Raw genomic sequence first — 21407 nt, 5'->3', positions numbered from 1 at the left:
ACACTTCAAAATGTTTCACTGGTGCCTCTCTGATTTCCAGTCTCATGTTCCCTGATGCATCTACCAAGTACTACTGCTAAATGTAGTCAGTATTATTTTTTCACCAAAAGCCTTTGATTTTTTCAATTGTTTCTAGAAATAAGGGCCAAATTCCTTAGCATTGCATTTATGATCCTTGTTGATCATTTCCAGCCCCCTCTCCACTCCTGAAGTCCTCCACTCAAGCCAGATCTTCTCATCCTTACCCAAACATGCCCTACACATTCTCTCCTCTGAACCTCTGACCTTGTCCCCCTCTGCCTAGAAGGCCATCTTATCATCATCATCTACTGAAAATGTCCTGAGCCTTTAATGGTCAGTTCAGATGTCACCTTTTCCTTTCCCCTATTTCTCCTCAATCAGAAATAATTTCTCCATCTTTATTCCCACAGTCCTTTGCTATAATAGCAAATTTAACTTTAAATTTTTACAAGAATTATTTACATACAACAAGATTCAAAGAATGGAACAAAGGCTAGATTACTCATCTTTGAATCCCCCACAGCATTTAATAAATTTCTTTAGGTATGCTATTGATTAAAAAAATTGTTGCAGTTAAATTTTAAGCTTTCATACTTAATGAAATTTTATACAATGTATGTCTAATCAAATTGTAAAGCCAGCCCTTCTGATCTAAGTGTAAATCCTGTAAGGGGTCTTTCTGCCAGTCAGGCTCAGAAAGGAATAATTTCTTATTCCCTTTTAGGCATCATAATCAGTGAACACATTGCTGGGAAATTCTACTAGAATTTAGGTATATTAATTACATTTTAAGTTGGAAAATACTTGGTTTGAGAAAATTTTATATATATATATATATATATGTATTTGAAACTGAAATATACTAGATTGAAATAAGTATTTAGCTAATTGAAATTGTGTGTGCTATTTATCAGTCTATCTATCTATCTACTGTTAGGAACGGGAATCCTATTCCCCCGAGAGACAGAGAGCCAGGCGTGAATGTAATCAACAAAGCAGAGTTTATTGGGCTGGCTAGCCAGGGTCGAGCTTCCACACGGACACACAGGACCGGTTAAGAAAACACGACCCTGAGCCTCTTTAGGGGAAATCTTATATAGACCACTACCTGCCATTACAGCAAAAGCCCACGCAGCACTTAACCAATGATTTTGTAACACAGAGTAAAAGGTTAGCAGTTGCGCGTGTATTTTTGTTATCAACATTGAGCAAGCAGGCAGAGCACATCTTGCACGTACATCCCATCACCTTTTGCAACCTTCTCACATTCCTCACATTTTATATTCCCGAGCCGAGCCCTGCTGTCCTGCTTATCTTATCTACACGGGGCATCTGATACCGGTTTCTCCAACAGGGGGGTGGGGTCTGTTGAGACATCTCATTCCTTCTTATCCCTTTTATTTTCCCCTTTTCTTATGGCCTAAATTGAGGAATCATTTTTAAGGGGATGAAGAGCCTGATATTGTTGGCAGAGGACCAGAAGTTGGATAGTATTAATTTGACCTTTGACAAAAGTCATAAGTCGGTTTAGAATCCAGGGTCCTATGGTAACAAGTAATAGGAAGATTATTATTGGCCCTGCCAGTGTAGATAAAAGGGTAGCTAACCATGGGGACTGGTTAAACCAAGACTCGAACCAGCTTTTCCCGGCCTCTTTTTCTCGTTTTTTTTGTTTTAGGCTCTTTTGTAGTTTAGACATGGAGTCACGAACAACTCCGGTATGGTCAGCGTAAAAACAACATTTTTCCCCTAGAGCAACACATAGTCCCCCCTTTTGGAGGAACAAGTCTAGACCTCATCGGTTTTGAAGTACTACTTCAGACAGAGAAGTGAGGGATTTTTTTAGGTGGCTAATGGAGGTTTTTATTTTTTTTATATCTTTGTCTATGGCTGTGCGCAGCGAAGACATCCCTTTCTGCTGGGTGGCCAAAGAAGCTATGCTGGTTTCTGCTCCCGCTAACCCTAGGCTGAGTAGGGTAGCAATAGTTACTGTGGAAATAGGTTTTTTTTTTTTTTTAACCATTTTTGTATTTTAGTATGAATATAGACTCTCTTTCGAATGATAGAGGATGCGGGGCAGCACAGTCACTATAACACAGAATTTTTTAGAGCTGTTAAACACCTTAGTTGATAGGCACGGGGTGAGTTCAGACCACAAGCATAGTCACCACCCATTGTCCTTTGGAATTACCCATTTAATAGCATTTTTCCAGGTAGAACTGGCGTTAATAACAGTACATAAGTCTCGTCTATTTTTTGGCACTTTTTTTAAGCAGGTTTCTTGGCCGCTTACCTGTTGTATGGTTAGACCTCTCTTACGGTCTCCCCAGGAACACTGAGTGGGGTTTTTCTCAGATGAGGTATTGTGAGTGGTGTTTAGCCCTATTGTCTCATAGAATGGGGGCCTCACATCATAACATAACCAACAGGAGTTAGTCATGTTAGGGTTGGTGTGGTTTAACGTCAGGAAGGCAGCGCCCACTAGGTCCCAGAGGGGGTCTTTAGATCCGGTCATGAGACTGGGCCTTACCAGGGGAGGGCTGGTTTTTGATGGTCTTGGAGTTGTAACATTAGCCCGGGCTATGGTTGAGGGAAGGTGGTGAGTTGTGGAAGGTCGGGGAGGTGGCTTTACATAGGGTGGCCTAAGTACCTTATTAGGGCCTACTGCTGTGGACGGTGGCCCCGAGGGCTCAGTTTTTAATCTGACTACTATGGTCGAGCCAGAGTGTCCACCATATTTATAAAATACAATTTCCCATGCCCTTCCTTGTGTCCATCCTGGGGTGTCCTTTTTGCCAGCTTTAGTGAAAGTGACCTTGATTTTATCTAGATTTGCAGGCCAGCACTCGCGGGTGATATGCGGAAGGCGCAGGCACCCCCCCATCTGCTTCCCCATGGTACCCCATTTACAAAGGCAAATTTGAGGTCTGGTTTTGATACTCCCCATTTCCATTCACCATCGTTAGATGTGACACATGCCCATGACTTACAGAAAGAGTATTGTATCCCCCCACAGTCTTTGCTCTTTTGGTGGCCCGGGCAAGCATAAAAACCATAGCGTCGAGCTGAGTCCGGGGCGGTGGCCCTGTAGGCAGGATTGATGTCTCTGAAGCAGAATTGTAGTTCCGGCCACCAAGTTTTCAATGGGGCAGTGTGAGTAGTCTCATTGAGGGTGGTATGTGTCTCCCCATCGGTGAGTATCCAGGTTTGTTTATAAGGCTGGTGAGGGTTGGTTTCGGCAAGGCTCCTGCTCCGGGCAATGAGCAGGATCAGGAAGATCATCCAACTCATTTGTGACGGCTCCTGAAGACTCTGCATGTTTTTGGGGACGTAAGAGCTTTAGCTTTAATGGGTTGTCTGGGTGTCGCTGTACGGTCCACTCTTTAGCCCCTTTATGTTTTTGATGATTGGCTCAACGCACGTGGGAGTAATGGATCCAAGGTTTGATGCCATCAACCTTGAGGGCAGTAGGGGTAGTAAACAGTACAACATAAGGTCCTTTTCATCTAGGCTCTAGGGTTTTGGACTGATGCCTTTTAACCCATACCATATCCCCCGGGACTATGCCATGTTTCGTGTTTGGGGTCCTCTCAGCAGTATGGTACGCTTGAATTAGGGGCCATATTTGTCATTGTACTTTAGCTAGAGCCTGTAGCATAATCAGATAATTTGGGACCAGATCATCTAGTCTCGGGCCTAAGGTCCTTTGAATGATGGGGGGTGGAGCCCCATACAGGATCTCAAAGGGAGTTAGCCCATGGACATACGGGGAGTTCCGGACTTGGAAGATGGCCAAGGGAAGGAGTGTCACCCAATCACCGCCAGTCTCCAGGGCCAATTTGGCTAAAGTCTCCTTTAGTGTCCTATTTATCCTTTTTACTTGCCCTGAGCTCTTGGGGTTGTATTTACAATGTAACTTTTAATTGGCCCCCATAGCCTGGGCTAGTCCCTGCAGGACTTTACTAACGAAAGCCGGACCATTATCTGACCCAATTGCCTCGGGCACCCCATATCTGGGTATGATTTCCTCTAGCAAGGCCTTTGCCACTACCTGACTCGTCTCCTTTTTTGTAGGAAAAGCCTCCACCCAGCCCGAAAAGGTATCTATGAATACCAGCAAATATTTGTACCCAAACTTTTTTGGTTTTACCTCAGTAAAATCCACTTTCCAACTTTTTTCTGGAGCCCTCCCCCATTTCCGAGTACCTGTATGGTACCCCTCCCTTCGTCCTGGTTTTATGACTGTGTAGATGGCACAATCTTTTACAATTTGGCGGACTGCCAAGGTCTGGTTCGGAAATCGGAGCTGTGCGGATGTCAGCAGGTCTAGCAATTTTCTCCGCCCCAAATGGGTGGACTTATGTAAGTTAATCAACAGGAATCGTCCGAGTTTTTGGGCAGAATTAACTTGCCTTCTAAGTCGCTTTTCCATCCGTTTTTTTCCTTTTCTAATGGGGGAGTGGGCTCTCATCCAGGTGAAATCCTCCGTGGAGTATTTTGGTTGGGGGGGTAGCGAAGGGAGCTCTGGGACAGGCATGTCTACAGCCGCGACCATGGAAGGACTCACCATTGCTGCTCTCTTTGCTTTTTGATCTGTTCTGTTGTTACCGACAGCTTCCGGCGTCTTGGCAGACTGGTGGCCTGGGACATACATTACTGCCACTGCCTTCGGTTTTTCCACTGCCATTAATAGATGCTGGACCTCGGCCAGGTTCTTTAGATTTTTTTCTTTTGTTGTGTGGAATCCCCTTTCGCGATAGATGGCCCCGTGGACATGGATGGTACCGAAAGCATAGTGACTATCGGTGTAGATATTGACTCGCTTTCCTTTTGCCCTCTCCAGGGCCTCTGCCAAGGCAATTAATTCCGCTTTTTGGGCTGAGGTTTCAGGTGGGAGAGTGCTGCTCCATACCGTATTTCCTTTTTGGTCGACTACAGCTGCCCCTGCCCTTTGGACTCCATCTTGGACAAAGCTGCTTCCATCCGTGTACCAGTTTAATTTGTAGCCGGACAGGGGGGTATCCTTTAGGTCAGCCCGTACCTGTGTAACTTCGGTGAGGATTTTTTTGCAGTCATGGACAGGTGTCGGTAGTTTCGGGTTAGGCAACAGGGTGGCAGGGTTCAGGGTTACAGGATCTGTGAATGTGATTTGAGGGGAATCCAACAAGAGCCCCTGGTAGTGGGTGAGCCTGGCATTTGTCATCCATTTCCCAGGGGGTTGTTTAAGGATTCCCTCCACCGGGTGAGGGGCCGTTACCCAAAGTGCCTGTCTAAAAGTTAATTTATCGGCTTCTCTCACTAGCATGGCGATGGCCGCTATGATGCAGAGGCAGGGGGGCCATCCCGCTGTTACTGCGTCTAATTTTTTGGAAAGGTATGCCACAGGTCTCTTCCAGGGGCCTAGTTGTTGGGTCAGGACTCCTTTGGCTACTCCTTTTTTTTTATCTACAAATAGAGTGAATGGTCTTGTAGGATCTGGCAAGGCTAAGGCAGGGGCCTGTAAAAGAGCGTCCTTTAGCTGGTCAAAGGCCTGTTGTTCTCTTTTCCCCCATCTCCAATCTGGAGCCTCTTTGGTGGCCTCATATAAGAGTCTGGCTATCTCTGCAAATCCCGGAATCCAGAGTCTACAGAATCCTGCGGAGCCCAGGAACTCTCTCACTCCCCTAGTGGATGTGGGGGATGGGATAGCCAAAATAGTCTGTTTTATGGCATCAGTCAGCCATCTTGCCCCGTCTGCGATCCGATAACCCAGATATGTCACTGACCTTTTACAGATGTGGGTTTTCTTGGCACTTGCCCGATATCCCAGCTCACCTAATTCCGTTAGCAGGTGTTCAGTAGCCTCGTTGCATTCCTCTCGGGTTTTTGCCGCTAACAGTAAATCATCAACATACTGTAATAGAGTGACTCACGGGTGGCTCCAGCGAAAGGGTTCCAGGTCCTGGCTCAGGGCCTCGTTAAACAGGGTGGGAGAATTTTTAAATCCTTGTGGCAGTCTGGTCCAAGTAAGCTGTCCAGATTGGCCCCCATCCTCGTGCCACTAGAAAGCAAATAGCGGCTGGCTAATTTCTGACAATGGAATGCTGAAGAAAGCATCTTTTAAATCAAGGGTTATATACCACACTTGCAAGGGGGGTAGGTGGCTGAGCAAGGTATAGGGATTCGGAATGGTGGGATGAATGTCCTCCGTCCGCTCGTTTACCTTTCGTAGGTCTTGCACAGGCCTATAGTCCTTGCTTCCTGGCTTTTGGACGGGGAGCAGAGGTGTATTTCAGGCGGACCGACAAGGCCGCAGTACTCCTTCCTTTAATAGCCTGAGGATATGAGGGGCTATGCCTCTTTGAGCCTCCTCGGGCATAGGATACTGTTTCACCCGAATGGGAAGAGCGGAAGCCTTCAATTGTATAACTACAGGAGGGAGGTGTTTGGCGAGCCCAATTTCCGCAGTCTCTGCCCAGGTCATGGGAAATCTTTTTACCCATTGGGCCATGTCCCCTCCTGGCTCCTGTTGACTCTCAAACAGACGATGTTCGTCAACCAATGATAGGGACAGGACATGTATCGGGCTCCCCTCTTGATCAGTCACAATTATTTTATCTGGCTCAAAATGGATATGGGCCCCTATTTTGGTGAGTAGGTCCCGTCCGAGCAGGGGAGCGGGGCTCTCAGGAACGACCAGGAAGGAGTGTGTGACCTGGTGTTTTCCTAAGTTTACCCTTCTTTTGGTAGTCCATGTACATAACTGTGTACCAGTGGCCCCCTGAACGACACTTGTAAGTTCCTTGTTTAAAGGTCCATGTGTCTTGTTTAAGACCGAATACTGGGCACCGGTATCCACCATGAACCCCATCGGCTTCCCCTCCACATGTACTGTTACCCAAGACTCGGGGAGGGGGTCCGAGCCCCGTCTCCTTTAGTCCTCTTCTCCGGCTAGGAGGACTCTGGCCTGCTCTACAGCTCGTTCCCTATCCCTTTTATCCCCCGGTCTCCTTTCAAACCCTCTTCTTTCCTTTAACTTAGGGCATTCTCTCTTTTAATGCCCAGTTTCCTTACAGTAAAAACAGTGTTCCTTATCCGGGGTCCTGGTGCGGCCCCCTCCCCTGGGTTGGTCCTGGACACCCGCTAGGAAGATACGGGCCATTTTTCTTTGTTGCTTTTGGTTTTCCTTAGCCTGGAACTCCCTGTCCTCCTTTCTCAATTTTTCCTGGGCCTCCCTGTCTTTTTTTCTCTGCCTTTTCTCCCTTTCTTTTGGAGTTTTCCTAGCGGTAAAGACCTTTTCTGCTATTTGTAGCATTTCCCTAATGGTCATTTTCCCTAAGTTTTCCTGTTTATTGAGTTTTTTTCCTAATGTCTGGAGCTGCCTGATTAATGAATGAGAGCACCACAGCAGACTGGTGGACTCTGACTCCTCAGGGTCAATAGGGGTGTACTGACGGTATGCCTCGTAGAGGCGCTCTAAGAAACCGGCCGGGCTTTCGTTTTCCCCTTGGACAACTGCTTTTACTTTTGCAAAGTTGGTGGGCCTTCTAGCGGCTGCTCAGAGACCGGCCATAAGAGTCTGGCGGTAGATTCAGAGACGCTCCCTACCTTCTGCGGTCCCAAAATCCCAATCAGGGCGGCGTAGGGGGAAGGCCTCGTCTATGGCCGGTTGGAGAGTTGTGGGTCTCCCATTATCCCCCAAGACGTTTTTTCTTGCTTCGTTGAGGATGCGCTCTCGTTCCTCCGTTGTAAAAAGAGTATTGAGCAGCTGGTGACAGTCGTCCCATGTGGGGCAGTGTGTATGCATGACGGACTCCAGGAGATCTATGAGACACTTAGGGTCCTCTGAAAAGGGCGGGTTCTGCGTCCTCCAGTTATATAGATCACTGGAGGAGAATGGCCAGTACTGAAACTGTTGCCCCCCCTCCCGGTCCCCCTTGGCCTACCATTCGGACTGGAAATGTGGGGACAGTTTCCTCCCCCTGTGTTGATGAGGAGGGCCCGTCTTCCCCCTCCCTTTCCCGAACCCCTCGGGGGCGAAGTCTTCGACCCATTCCTCCTCCTGCTGCCAGTCCTGTTGAGGAGGATGAGGAAATTTCCTCCTCCGGGCACTGGCTTGGCCAGGGGGAGTCACGTATGGAGGTGGCCGATCTTCCTCTGCCCCTGCAAGGGATGGGTAAAGGGGGGATCTCTCTGGTAAGACCGGAGATGGTAAGGGAGGTGCCCTATTCTAAGGACCGGTCAGGGTGGGAAGAGGAAGTTTCTCCTCCTCCTTTATGACCAAGGCGGGCGTGACTGGGGTTTTAGCCCCGGGAGCCGAACTGGAGGGGTGAGTCAGAAAAGCTGTTAACCAAGGGGGGGGGTTCCTCGCCAGATCCTCCCAAACCATAATGTAAGGGACTTGGTCTGGGTGGCCTCGATTGCCTGGCCAAAAAATGACTGCTTTAACCTTAGTGATCAGGTCTAGGGAGAGGGAACCTTGAATGGGCCACCCGACTCCGAAGGTGGGCCACTCTGCAGAACAAAAGGTGTTGAACTTACCTTTCTTGATGACCAGACCCACATTTAAGGCCCTTTCTTTAACTTCTGAAAAGTGAGAAAGGATCAAAGACTTTGGGGTTGTTTGTCCCTGTCCCATTGTGGAAGGAGAATCAAACACCAAGAAAGATAGAACAAAAAGGGTAAAGGCAACAATAATTCCACACACACACAACACTCTCCAGCACTCGCTCGGACCGGTCCTTCTCTCACGCTGGTGCGCACCCCATTCAACCTCCTCACCGTCCAACTTGGATATCAGGCCGAAAGGCGTCCACTTGACAGGTGGTTGGTCGACTAGCTCAATTAGTTCTTCACCTGGTGCCAGGATTCCTAAAATGCTCGAGCCCAAATGAGAGGAGAACCTCTCCCGGCAGGACCCTGAGGTCCTCCTAATGAAATTCTCAGAATAGAACTCCCTGGGGATTGGCCGAATCCCCGCCGTGGCCCAAATGGAACACTCAAGTTCCTCCAAATGAGGGTCTTGGATCCCCTCCCAACGCCTAGGACTTGGGATCGCCCCTGCTTTCTCGCGGGCAAGTTCTGTTTCTTGAGAAAATGGAATCTCGGTGGGACCTCCAAATGTTAGGAACGGGAATCCTATTCCCCCGAGAGACAGAGAGCCAGGCGTGAATGCAATCAACAAAGCAGAGTTTATTGGGCTGGCTAGCCAGGGTCGAGCTCCCACACAGACACGCAGGACCGGTTAGGAAAACACGACCCTGAGCCTCTTTAGGGGAAATCTTACATAGACCACTACCTGCTGTTACAGCAAAAGCCCGCGCAGCACTTAACCAATGATTTTGTAACACAGAGTAAAAGGTCAGCAGTTGCGCGCATATTTTCATTATCAACATTGAGCAAGCAGGCAGAGCACATCTTGCACGTACATCCCGTCACCTTTCGCAACCTTCTCACATTCCTCACATTCTATATCCCCGAGCTGAGCCCTGCTGCCCTACTTATCTTATCTACACGGGGCATCTGGTACCGGTTTCTCCAACAGGGGGGTGGGGTCCGTTGAGACATCTCATTCCTTCTTATCCCTTTCACTACCTATCTCTCTATCTATACAGGACACACTATCAAGGTTTTATTATAGGCCAAGCATTGTAGAGAGAACAAAAGGTAATCCTTATTCTTTGAGGACTTCATAAACAGATAGAATGACCTGACTCTCTCTGAGGGTATAGCTATGCTAGGAGTGTTAATGTTCATGGTAGACCTTTATTGTAAGCACCCTTGAATATTTACTTTTCTTTCAAATAAGCTAAGCTGTTTGGGGAACTGCCATCTGACCCTCTGATTGACAGCTGTCAGATTTTTCCCTTGTGCCTGGTTGCCTTGTACAAAGAGCTATCAATCTAGGAAGATATCAATCTAGGAAGATTGATAGCTGCTCTCTCTTGGTGGGCAGCAGGACTGTCATTATGGCAACCGTTTTTGAACTTTATAGACACCTTGAGAAAACTACACTCCAACTGCAAGGCACACTTCAACCTCAGCTGCTAGCCACGAGTTCTACTTCAGGAGGCCTTGTTCTAGTCACAACTGCGTCGGCTATATAGTCACTGGAAAACTTCACTTTACCCATGACAAGTCTGGGTATCCTCCAGATGACCTTATCTGTATGTGCTCCTGACCACTCCATCCAACACAGCTGTAGACCTGGTACTAGCAGTCCTCAACTAGGTCAGGAGGAGGAAGAGCATTTCTCCTAGTGACTCAGCATAAGCTTGTGACTGACAAAAAGGAGGCTATATACCTATATGAGTCTGTGCCTTTATTTGAGGCCTGTGATTGGTAATTATGTGAAGCTGGTAACTGGTGGAACTGAAAGCTGTGCTGTGATTGGTGGAATTATAATCTGAGCACAAGTATGCCATACCCCTTTTGTAGCTATGTAAGCACAGTCTTTTCAGGTTAGTCTGGAGACTTCTCTCTTGCATACTGACCCCCTGGTGTTGCAATACTATGTCCCAGAAAAGACTTATCCTGAATGGTCTTTTGCTTATTTATGATCTTTACTAGTGGTAGAGAAAGCTGAGCTGGTTGTAAGAGAAGCAGATGAAAACCTAGAGCTTCTAGCCCAGGTAGCAATAAGGTAGCTGAAGAGTTTCAGAGAGTAACCATAGACAGAGTTCTGATGCTCAAAGCTGCAAAGAACCACTAAGAGCTGGAGGCCCTGACACCCAGGGCTCAGAGTTTAACACTCAGAAGCTGCTGAAGAGGTTCCCCCAGAAACAACCATGAACAACTGAATAGTTCCAGGGAGCAACAGGAAACTACAGAAGATGAGAGACTATGAAGAGCCAAAGGCAGGAGCTGAGACTACAAGGACTGCAAGTCCCTGCTAGATGAGTTCAAGAGAACTGCCAAGGGATAAAGAAACAAGGGTCCAACACCCAAATCTCTAGCTCTTGGGTGTGGGTGCTGTGCTCTGGGCAATAAGCCTCTGGCTTTGAAAGCTCACAGCCACAAGTTTCTAGTTCTCAGGACTTAGAACAAAAGCCTGTGTGTTTAGAAGCACAAACAAACAACTGTGTGCAAAGTTCTGTAGTTATATAGGGAAACTGCCTCAGGAAGGTGGTAAAGATTTACAAAAAGATCGCATTTGAATCAGTGAGCTTGGAAGATGAATATGGGTTTATTACATACAAAGAGGGCAAGGAAATTCCATGTGAAGGAAATGGTAGTGAGGTACAAAAAGACATGGCATATTTGTAAACCAATGAGTGATTTGAGACTCCTTAAATGCATGAGGAAGTATAATGGGACTGAGTGGTCTAAGAAGACACTAGTCTAGAAGATTCCAAGTTCTTCTGTCACCTGAACAGAAGACTGGACAGAAACACAAATTGCAAAAGAGTAGCAAAACTTTATTGACAGAAAAGGAAAGAAAGACTAAGGAAAAAGTACTGCAAAGGAAGCAACAGAACCCTGCCAGTTGGCATGGAAGCATTGATCTCTTTGTTTGAAGACCAATTTATAAGTTGTAAGGTGGAAAAAGTCTGAGTAGTCCTTAAGGAGGGGTTAGGGTGGCTGGCAGGTTTAATTAATACAGTTTTATCATATAACATGGGGTATTCTGCACATGTACTTATGCTAATTTTAGGCCTTTTAATTGTATGTATGGGATGCAGCCAATATTTATAAGATCCTAAGTAAAGGACTTGGTCTGAGAGATCAAATTGGGGGCAAGCCACCTTTACCAAGCAAGTCAAACCAAGAGGTGCTTCTTTGGACACTATCTTGAAAAGATATTTAGGACTGCCAGGATTTTCGCAACTTAAGAGAGGATTTATTGCTTTAGAGCAGGGGGGGAGGGGTACCTGTTTGCTTAAGAGAAGGTGATGCAATGAAAAACAAAAGAATGAAAAAGCAGCAGTTTTGTTGGAGAAAAAGAAAGGTTTTGGTCTGAGACACAATGTTTTTGAGATATCCAAATGGAAATATCAGTTGAAAGACAATTAAAAATGTAGGTCTACAGTAACTGAAAAACTGGATACTGGAAAAATAGATTAGATTAGGGAATCTTAGATACATTCAACCCACATTATTTGTAGATTCCACATTTATAAATTTGCCTACTCATTAGCATTTATTAGTCACCCCAAAACCAATACTGGCTATGCTTTTGTCATTCAGACATGCACAGAGAAGCAAAAATTTGAGATACCCAATGAATATTATTTCCAGCTGAGGTCATATAAGGTCATAAATACTCTGCCTTCTTTTTCAGAACTTATACTGTAAACAGTGTCTATTGAAGCTGTGTGTTGAGTGCCATATTTTTCACATTTTTGTGTTTTTGGTGATTTTGCTATTTACAAAGGCCCACAAGTGTAATGCTGAAGTCCATTGTATCTAAGCAGATTAGGAAATGGAGAAAATGTATTAGATAAGCTTGCATGAGGAAGGAGTGGATGTACTTGTGACTGTGAGTTCAATGTAAATGAATCAATAGTACGTATTACATAGGTGTCTTTACACAGACACAGATATAAAACAAGGCTATGTATTGACCAGTTGATGAAAATGTAACCAGAGGCTTGTAGGAATCTACCCATGTATTTCTCCCAACAGCAGTAATTCAGTAGTCAATAAATCAGTATTCTTGGAAACTTTATGGAATATGAATACTGTGAATAATGAGAATCAGCTGTGGGCATGGGAGGCATGAGTAGATGATATCGAATAGTGAAAGCATATACAGAGTAAAATAAGTGGGCCAAAGAAAGAACCCAATAACCATTATTATTTAACCATCATTATTTAGAAGTTGGACAGAAGATGAAATGTTAGAGGATGTGCAAAAGGAATGGTCAGGTAGCTAAGAAGAGAGTGTTGGAAAGTAGTCTGAGGAAATCTTGGGAAAATGAGAATCATCAGCATCAGGAGCTGCAGAAGAGATCACAATAGATACAGAGATTGTTTAAAAAAGAAAAGGATGCAATTTTTGAGCACAATAGAGCTGAATTTAAAATTTAGTTCTGCCACCAATTAGCTGAATGACGTGAGGAAATGCATCTTACTTCTCTGGTCCCCAGTTCTTCTGTAAAACTAACCCAGAGAGTTATCATAGATGATATGAAATTACATACAATCCATGAAAATTAGCAACTGAAAATATTCTGTATTTTAAAAACAAGATGACAATCTTTTAAAAAATGAAACAAAGCCATTGTTTCTTACAATGACTTCTGATCTTGGCCTCAGTGGTGTCTAGCATAAGTAAAATTATACAACTGTGAATTAAAAGTTGTGATGTTGTTGTTGGAAACAGTTTATTAGTCCAAAGTGGAATGGTGTATCTCTTCTTTCCAAGTCTTATGAAGATCTCTGTTAATATATGTTGTTATTTCTTGCTTCCCTTAATCGAAAAAGAGTCTGGAGATGTCAAACCTGGTTTTGGGTTATCTATTCCCACTACCTTCATTCATCCATCCATTCATTCAAGCACTGACTTAATGTACATATTCCTTCAGAATCTGTCTCAAGTCGACCATCTCTAGTCTAGATCTTTCTCCTGTTCACCATCCGATTTCTTGTTAAAGAAATACTAGGGATTTTAACACAGAAGGTGTTATTCAAAAGAATATCAGGACAACAAACAGAATGTTTTGTGTTTGGTACTGCTGTTTTCTACAGGGTGCATTTAGTCATTATAATTTGGTTTCCTCAGTTATAGCATGGCAATAACAATAATTACCTGGCAGAGGGATAGATGAGATTAAAAGTGGAATACATTGTAGAGAAGAAAAATCACTCCTTAACTCTTCATCTTTACCTGGGCCTAAGAATTAAATTGAGATAAGACAGATTAACAAGAGAAAACAAGCACACTATTTATTTTTTGCCGTGCTGGGATGGACTGAGGGCCTTGTGTTATGCTATACCACTGAGCATCCCTAACCTTTGTCTTTTTGAGCAGTGTTACCAACTAGCTCAGGCTGGCCTCCAATTTGTCCTCCTCCTGCCTCAGTTGGGATTACAGGTATGCACCACCACATCTGGCTTTATTTTATTTCAGTAATTTTTATTTCTTGTAAGAAAGTTTACATATTAAATGAACAAAGAATGGCAATCATGGGAAAGTACCTAGGAAGATACCAGATAGTTTTAAAAAATCTATTTGCACAGTCTTTTCTTGGCCTCACCGCCATCAATAGTGGTAAGGTTTCTTTTCTCCTAGAATATGAAGGACATTTTTTCACATGAGAGTTAAGTTTCTTGCTTTCAGGAAGAAAAAGGAAGGCCAGAGTGATCTTCTTGCACCTCCTGTTTTTCAACTGCTTTGAGCTCAAAATAATCAACCTACCAAAGGAGCATTTTTTTGAGGGGGATGCTCTAAACTCCAGCAAGTAGCATAGTGCAGACAGCAGTCACCAACATAAGACTGCCCTTCATACCTACATTCTTCTTGTAACACTTTCTGCAAAACTCGTTATTTCAAATTGCATATTATAATCTCTTTTCATCTTTCTTCTCTACCTCCCCCCATCCCTGAGATTGTGAGTTTCATAATAAAAACTATTTGTTACATTCAAGTGCCCAGGATGAGACAAGAGTTTAAATAAATCCCAGGTGAGTAATGAGATTCATTGTCTCCAGTTCTAATTACAAATAGTTTTCACAGTGCTCCTTACCCTCAGTACCAATTCACGCTATAGGGCTTAACATACCATCCAGTCCTGGATAGGGAAGATAAGGGAATTTGCTAAGACTACAAAGGTGAGGTTGCAGAGTTCATCTGATAAAACATCCGGAGGACGTTTTCATTGTTGAGTGAAAGGAAGCCGTCACTCGAGGCGGCTTTCAGCGTGTGGCAGCATGAAGGACCTAGGTAGAGATATTCTCTGCGCCATCCTCCCTTGACGAAAAGGGCTGGCAGGACAGGCGCGCCGAGCCGAACGAGAACACACGAGCGCGCACGCGCATGCGCGGCTCCGCCCCCTCAGTAGATTCGTTGCGCGGCTCCGCCTCTTCCACCGTTGCTAGGCAACCAGCCACGAAAGTCGCGGGAAGCGCGTCGGCGGGGTAACTGTGAGGCGGCGGAAGATGGCGGAGGGCGGCGGCGCGGAGCCGGAGGAACAAGAGAGGCGGTCTTCCAGGCCACGGCCCCCAAGCGCGCGGGATTTACAGGTCGGCGGGCTGCAGAGGCAGGGAGCTCGGCGGGCTGGCGGGGCGGGTGATGGATGGCACGGACCGGTGCAGGTGGACACCTTTGCCTTCGGCTGAGCCTTCCCACGACCGCATCTGGGGTAGAATTAGGATTCCAACGCCTAGGGTTTCCAGGGGACTGGATAACAAGTGCTCTAGGTTTCAGCGCTGGTGCCTTGCCGCCCTTCTTCCCATCCACAGTGCAAAAAGCAACTGTGGGATTGGGATGGCATTTTGTGGGGGTCAGTGAGATGGTCACATTGACACTTCCTTCGTTAGGAATCTGCAGGAAACTTTCTACGGTTAATCAGCAGCCACTTAGAAAGTAATAATCTATGCTGGCTATTTCTTCTCTTGGTTACCGTTTCTGACTTCATCACTTAAACATAAAAATTGTTCCTTTTTATCAAGTAGCTTTTCTTTGTTAAAGGAATAAGCTAAAGCAATTCATCCGATGGCTATACAGCCTAGTTGGAAAAAAAAAAAAAAAAGCAGTCTGTAAAACAGTGTCCATAACAGGGAAATAAAACTTCATAAGGCACGTTAGTTAGCTAAATATTAGTATACTGCATTCTATTTTATCAGATGCTAACAACCACTTTCCTCATTTTAGGGATTTTTCTATCTTATAGGATCATTGATAAAATTCAACAAAGAAACATCTGTAAGGAGCTGTAATAACAAGTGAGACCTAATCCACAAACTTTGGCAGAATAGTTCTATTTATAGCTACACTGTCCTACTTTTTTGAACAAATATGTCTACCACCTGCCCTTTAAACTACTGCTGTGCTCTAGGGAATGCAGAGATAAATAGAACATCAAATCCATAGTTGCTGCTGGATGCTGTTGAATGGTGTGAAGTAAAGTTTGTTCAAGGTTGTGGATTAAGACTAGGCATCTAGCATGGGCCCATCAGACCAAGTCAATACAGAGTTTAATTGAATTAACAGAGCTTTGATTGGTTGCAGGTAACCTTCTAGTCCATTAAATAGTGGATCTGTAACCATCTAACTGGTAGATAGACCAAGCTGTTACCTAGTTGTTTTTTGTCTCCCTTCCCTTTTTCAGATGCATACAGTCAGATCACAATGTTGCTTGGAATTCTCAGAACCTGCACTGGTTCTGAAAGCTGCTCCATTTGAAATTCTGTTTTGTTTGGTTTTATTTTACAAGTAAACTCCTAAATTGAAGTGGTCCAAGGAATTTCCATTTTTAACAGTGTAGAAGTGCACCTTTTGGAACCCTTGTTGGAGAAATAGGATGTGAATATATTTAGCTTAACATTTTAAAAGGAAGTATTCATTAAGTGCCCCCCAAAACATAAGATGAAGAATTTGGGCTGGAGATGTGGCTCAAGTGGCAAGGCCCTTAGTTCAAATCCAAGAACCACCAAAAAATAAATAAGATGAAGAATTTGGAGAATGGAAACATGATTGTAAAGTTAGGGTATGAACTCAATGATAGCACAGTGCCCATAGTCAATTCATTTTTTGTTGTCTTGTTTGTGTATTGTGAAAGTTGACTACTTACCTAGCATGCATGAGCTCTATGTTCATTTCATGTACTGCAAAAAAATATACACACCCAGACCCCTGGGGGAGGGGGAGTTAGTGCAGGAGATGGTAATAGTGTCTTCAAAGAACTAACTTTGCCCCAATTACTTTTTTTTTTCCCGTGGAGGAAAGAATCCACGAAGATAGTTCTCATATCTTTTCTACTTCCAAAAACACCATATCTGTTTTGTTTGGGGATTTTTTTGTTTTGTTTTTGGTTCTTTGTTGCTTTTGAGGGGGTGGGAAACAATCCCAAAGACAATAGTCATGCCACTTATAATTAAATAGCCTCAAAGAAGGAAAATTTTTGAATTGTTCAAAATATTGAAAGTGAGGGAAAAGCTGAGAATGGTAGTTCATGCTTGCAATCACAGTACTCAGGAAGCTGAGGCAGGAGGATCTTGCATTTGGGACAGCCTGGACTATGCAGTGAGACTGTTCCTCAAAAAAAAACACAAACAACAAGAAAAACTGAGGGGAAAAGTAACATATCAAAATAATATGTTTTTAAATTCTATTACAAGGACTAATACACTTTTGCATATTTTGTTTTGAAGATATCCAACTATATATCTACAGCATAATTTGGTAATACTGCTTTCTAAATGGTATATAAACCATATATATAATTTGTTACATTTTTCAGAAACCCATTTTGCTTAAAGTTGATAACCTGGTAGACTTTTTTTTTTAGCATATATTAATTGCACAAAGGGGTTTCACTGTATTTCCATACATGCATTGATCAAATTCACCCCTCTATTACTCTTACCCTCTTCTCTCTTTTTTTAGAATAGAATGGGTTTCATTATTTTTATTTTCATGTAGACATATAAAGTATTTCTATCACATTCAACTTCCCTTAACTCTGTCCCCTTTTGCGTGTAGGATTCCTTTAAATATCTTTAGCTTTGTTTTGTGTTTTTGTTTATCACAGAAGGTTTTTATTTGCCCTTCAATTATGAAGGATAGCTTTGCTAGGTACAGTAATCTATGTTGACAGTAATTTCTTTCAGGGCTTGAAAAGCAGCGTTGCATACCCTCTTTGCTTATAAGGTTTCTGTTGAGAAATCTCTTATTCTTATGTGTTTGCCTTTATACATGACTTGGCATCTCTCTTTTGCAGCTTTCAATATTCTTTCCTTGTTCTATATATCTAATATTTTAACTACAGCATGCCTTAGAAAGTTTCTTTGTTATTCTTCTCTGTTTGGAGTCCAAAAAGCCTCCTATACCTGGATGATTATCTCTTTCTCAAGATTTGGGAAGTCATCTTCTTATACTTTATTGAGTGTGTTTTCTGTGCCTCTTTACCTTGCATCTCTTCTTCTGTGCCCATAATTCATCAGTTTGTTTTTTGGATGGTGTTCCAAAAGCCTTATATGTTCTATTAATATTTCATCTGCTTTTTCTTCAAATCCTAATACTATTTTTTCAGTTAGATCTAGTCTGCTAGAGAGGTTGCAACTGTTTTTGACTTATCAGATGCTAATTGCCAGAATTTCAATTTGTTTTTGCTTTCAGAATTTCTATCTTTATTGAATTAATCTTTCACATTCTACATTGTCTTCTTTATTTTAGTCCTCTTGGAATTCATTCAGGTGTTTATTGCTGTCCTCTTTAATTTCAGTGATCATTCTTGTAGTGTTTTTGTTTGAACCGGATTTTAATTCAGGGCCTCTTGCTTTCTGGGCAGGCACCTACACATCTGTCATGCTTCCAACCCATTTTGCTTTAATTATTTTTCACATAAGGTCTTGTTTTTTTGCCTGTGCCAGCCTCAGACTGTGATCCTCCCACCTATACTTCCCACATAGCTAGGATTATAGGTACTTGCCACCATACCTGGCTTATTGGTTGAGATGTAATCTTCAACTTTTTTTTTTTTTTTTTGCCAATTCTGGCCTCAAATTGTAGTTTTTGTAATTTTAGCCTCTCCAATAGCTGGGATTATAGGCTTTTGTCATTTTTTGAATTGTTTGTCTGACATTTCATCTACCTCACTATCATTTGTGTTTGTTACTTTGGAGTTGTTGAGTTTTGGAGGAGTCCTGTTGCCTTGTTTTTTCATATTTCTTGTCTTTCTGCATTGGGATTTGTGTGTCAGAAGCCATTGTTGGTAGGAGTTTTAATCATTTGCAGTCTTTCAGTCAAAATATCCGCAGTTTTCAAGCAAGACATTGTAGTGGTAGGATTGAGGTGTTGATTATCACCAGTGGGCTGGGGGGTATGGCACAGCAGCCAAGCATTTACCCATTGCACCAGGCCCAGTCCCCAGCACTGCTCAGATTGAGGAAAACTAGCTGGAGTCTCTTATAAAAGGATCAGTTGTCAGCTTCTGGGCTACTTTTACTATAGAAGCTTCCATTCTTTATGTACTGGGAGCCAGTGCTAGTCACAGAGAACTTAACTGCCTGTGGGCCACGCAGGTTCCCACTTATTCTACAAACTCCGTATTTTGTGTCCCTGGGGCCAGCAAGCATCCAAGTCTGTGTGTGACCCCCACGTGTGTTGGAGAGGGGAAAGCAAACAAAACTAAATTCTGCATAGATAGGGAATTGAGGGACCTTGGCACTCTGCCTGCAAGTTTCAGTCCTTTCAAACTCCATCTAGTAGGAGTCCTGTATGTGTGACAGGGAGGCTGTGGAAGTCCCAGGATTCAGAGCATTTGTGTTCAGGGTGCTCAGTCCCAACTGGCAGCAAACACATGCCAAGATACCCTGAGAGGAGGGTCTCACTGACTTCAGACCCTCTTATCAGTTCACCTCCCTGCCCAGGGGAGGAGACTGTGGAATCACATGATTCTGAAGGTCAGATTTCAGGGCTTTCAGACCTATCTCATAGCCAACACATACCAGTATGCAGTTCCCTGAGGATGATCTCCGTGCTTACAGATACTGTCCAGCATATCACCTTCTTGTGTTTGGGAAGAGGTTCTGGAAAACACATGATTCAGAATACTTGAGTGTGAATTCCTACCTGGTAGCCAACACAAGCCAGAATGCATTTCCTGGAAGTTTGCCTGCCTTATGGTGGGGATGAAGCTGTGGCTGTGACATGATTTTGACTGAATACTACACCAGCCACAGGTTTAGTGATCGCTTTATGCCATGACTTGTCCCTCACCAGGGAGGGCGGGGTGTTACCATCACACTCTGTGGGACCACATCAGATACTTCCCCTTTCTGTGAACACCTATTGTGGCCATCTCCCACCCAGATGCTGCTGCAAGGTGTCCCAAGACCCCCTGAGTGTTGATTGTTACTTGTTTTTAAGCCCTCAAGAGTTTCTCCATTCAAATAGACTGTTTCTCAAAATGGTATCTTTGTATAGTCCTCTGAGATAAGAGGAGCAACAGAATGTCTTTCTTCACCAAGGCTAGCCTTCCATACTGAAGAGCATTCACTTCTCACTCGATCCCCATGCTAGGTTTAAGGCTTGTGGGAGGTGTAGGCGTATTCTGAAGCTAGAATTGCCAGTTTGTCACCAGAAATGTCAGGCTTACCTTGCAATAGGTCTCTCTCCAGTGAGACAGGAACAGGGCTTGAGGCTGTTTTCTACTTTTCTCTTTCGCCTTGCTGTTCCTTTGTGCTTTTCAACTGCCCTATCACCTGTTTCCTGATTCCCAGATTCTTCAGAATCTTGTCTCTCTTGTGTTACCTGACTCTTCTCATTTGCAGAGTCAAAACCATGGATACTTCTAATCCACCATCTTGCCCCATCTTTTCTGCCATAGACTTTTAAACAATACTTTTGAAATTGTTTTATGTGATTGGCTTTCGAAAATAACTAAGTGAAATTATTTTATGAGATCTGATGAAAGAACAGAAACAGTGTGAAACATCTTCAAGAATTCTTGGAGAATTTGAGGAGAGTCATATAGGTTCAGATTTGAAAATGATTTGTTGCCTAATACAGGTTTTGAAACTGTCAAATAGTTAATTGAAACTAATTAAAGTTACTGTAACTTAAGCTTGCCCTTACATAGATGTCATTTTGGTTAGTTTGATTCATGAGTTTATTTTGGAAAGGAATCATCTTTTTTTTTTTTGTAACAGTAAAGTTTATTAGGTTTGCACTTTCAACAGGTTGTATCTAGAGTGAGAACTACGTGATTCGGGGGAGAGGGAGAGAGAGAGACATTTCCTGTTCCCAACACAGGAAATGGGAGCAAAGACTCCAGGAATCATCTTTTGAAGCAACAGCCTTCATTGTTTCATGAGAAATCTTTGCCACTCAATTTTAAGATAGTATTTCTATTCTTAAGTTGTATAGAAGAATCTGTTTCCAGCGTTACACTTTATAACAAGAATCTTGTTATATAGTTGGCCTTGGAAGAATTATATGAAGATGAAGTGAAATGCAAATCTTCCAAGTCTGATAGACCTAAAGCTACAGACTTTAAGAGCCCACAGACACCACCTCAACGGTAAGTCTTATTTTAAAAAAATATAACCCTCTTAGCTTTACTAATTCCAAATTATTTTAAATGGCCTTGGGGATTTTTATAAATTATAACTTCTTATAAATGTTTGTTAGGTACTATTCCTAAAGTTTTTATAGTCAAAAAGCTAAAAGAAAATTACCTTAAATCCCTGATATTATAGTAGACATCATAATAAATTATATCTTAAGTATAATTTTTCTTGTG

General features: G+C 43.4%; 1 protein-coding gene across 3 annotated transcripts in view; it reads left to right on the top strand.

Annotated features, from left to right (window-relative positions):
- Positions 1-15053: 15053 nt before the first annotated feature.
- The window catches only part of Ubxn2b (UBX domain protein 2B), a 33237-nt gene continuing 26883 nt past the window's right edge, over positions 15054-21407 (top strand). For all 3 annotated transcript variants that reach the window (XR_012446340.1, XM_074068641.1, XM_020179803.2), the window contains exons 1-2: positions 15054-15183; positions 21082-21185. Coding sequence is in view for 2 of the 3 variants with exons in the window: in XM_074068641.1 (XP_073924742.1) it covers positions 15100-15183; positions 21082-21185 (188 nt within the window). In the remaining variant the exon portion in view is untranslated. The remainder of the gene's footprint in view (positions 15184-21081; positions 21186-21407) is intronic.

Source organism: Castor canadensis, chromosome 3 (assembly GCF_047511655.1).
Source record: "Castor canadensis chromosome 3, mCasCan1.hap1v2, whole genome shotgun sequence".
Lineage (NCBI taxonomy): Eukaryota > Metazoa > Chordata > Mammalia > Rodentia > Castoridae > Castor > Castor canadensis.
Note: the sequence above shows the minus strand (reverse complement) of the source record. Positions and strands in the feature narration are given on the sequence as shown.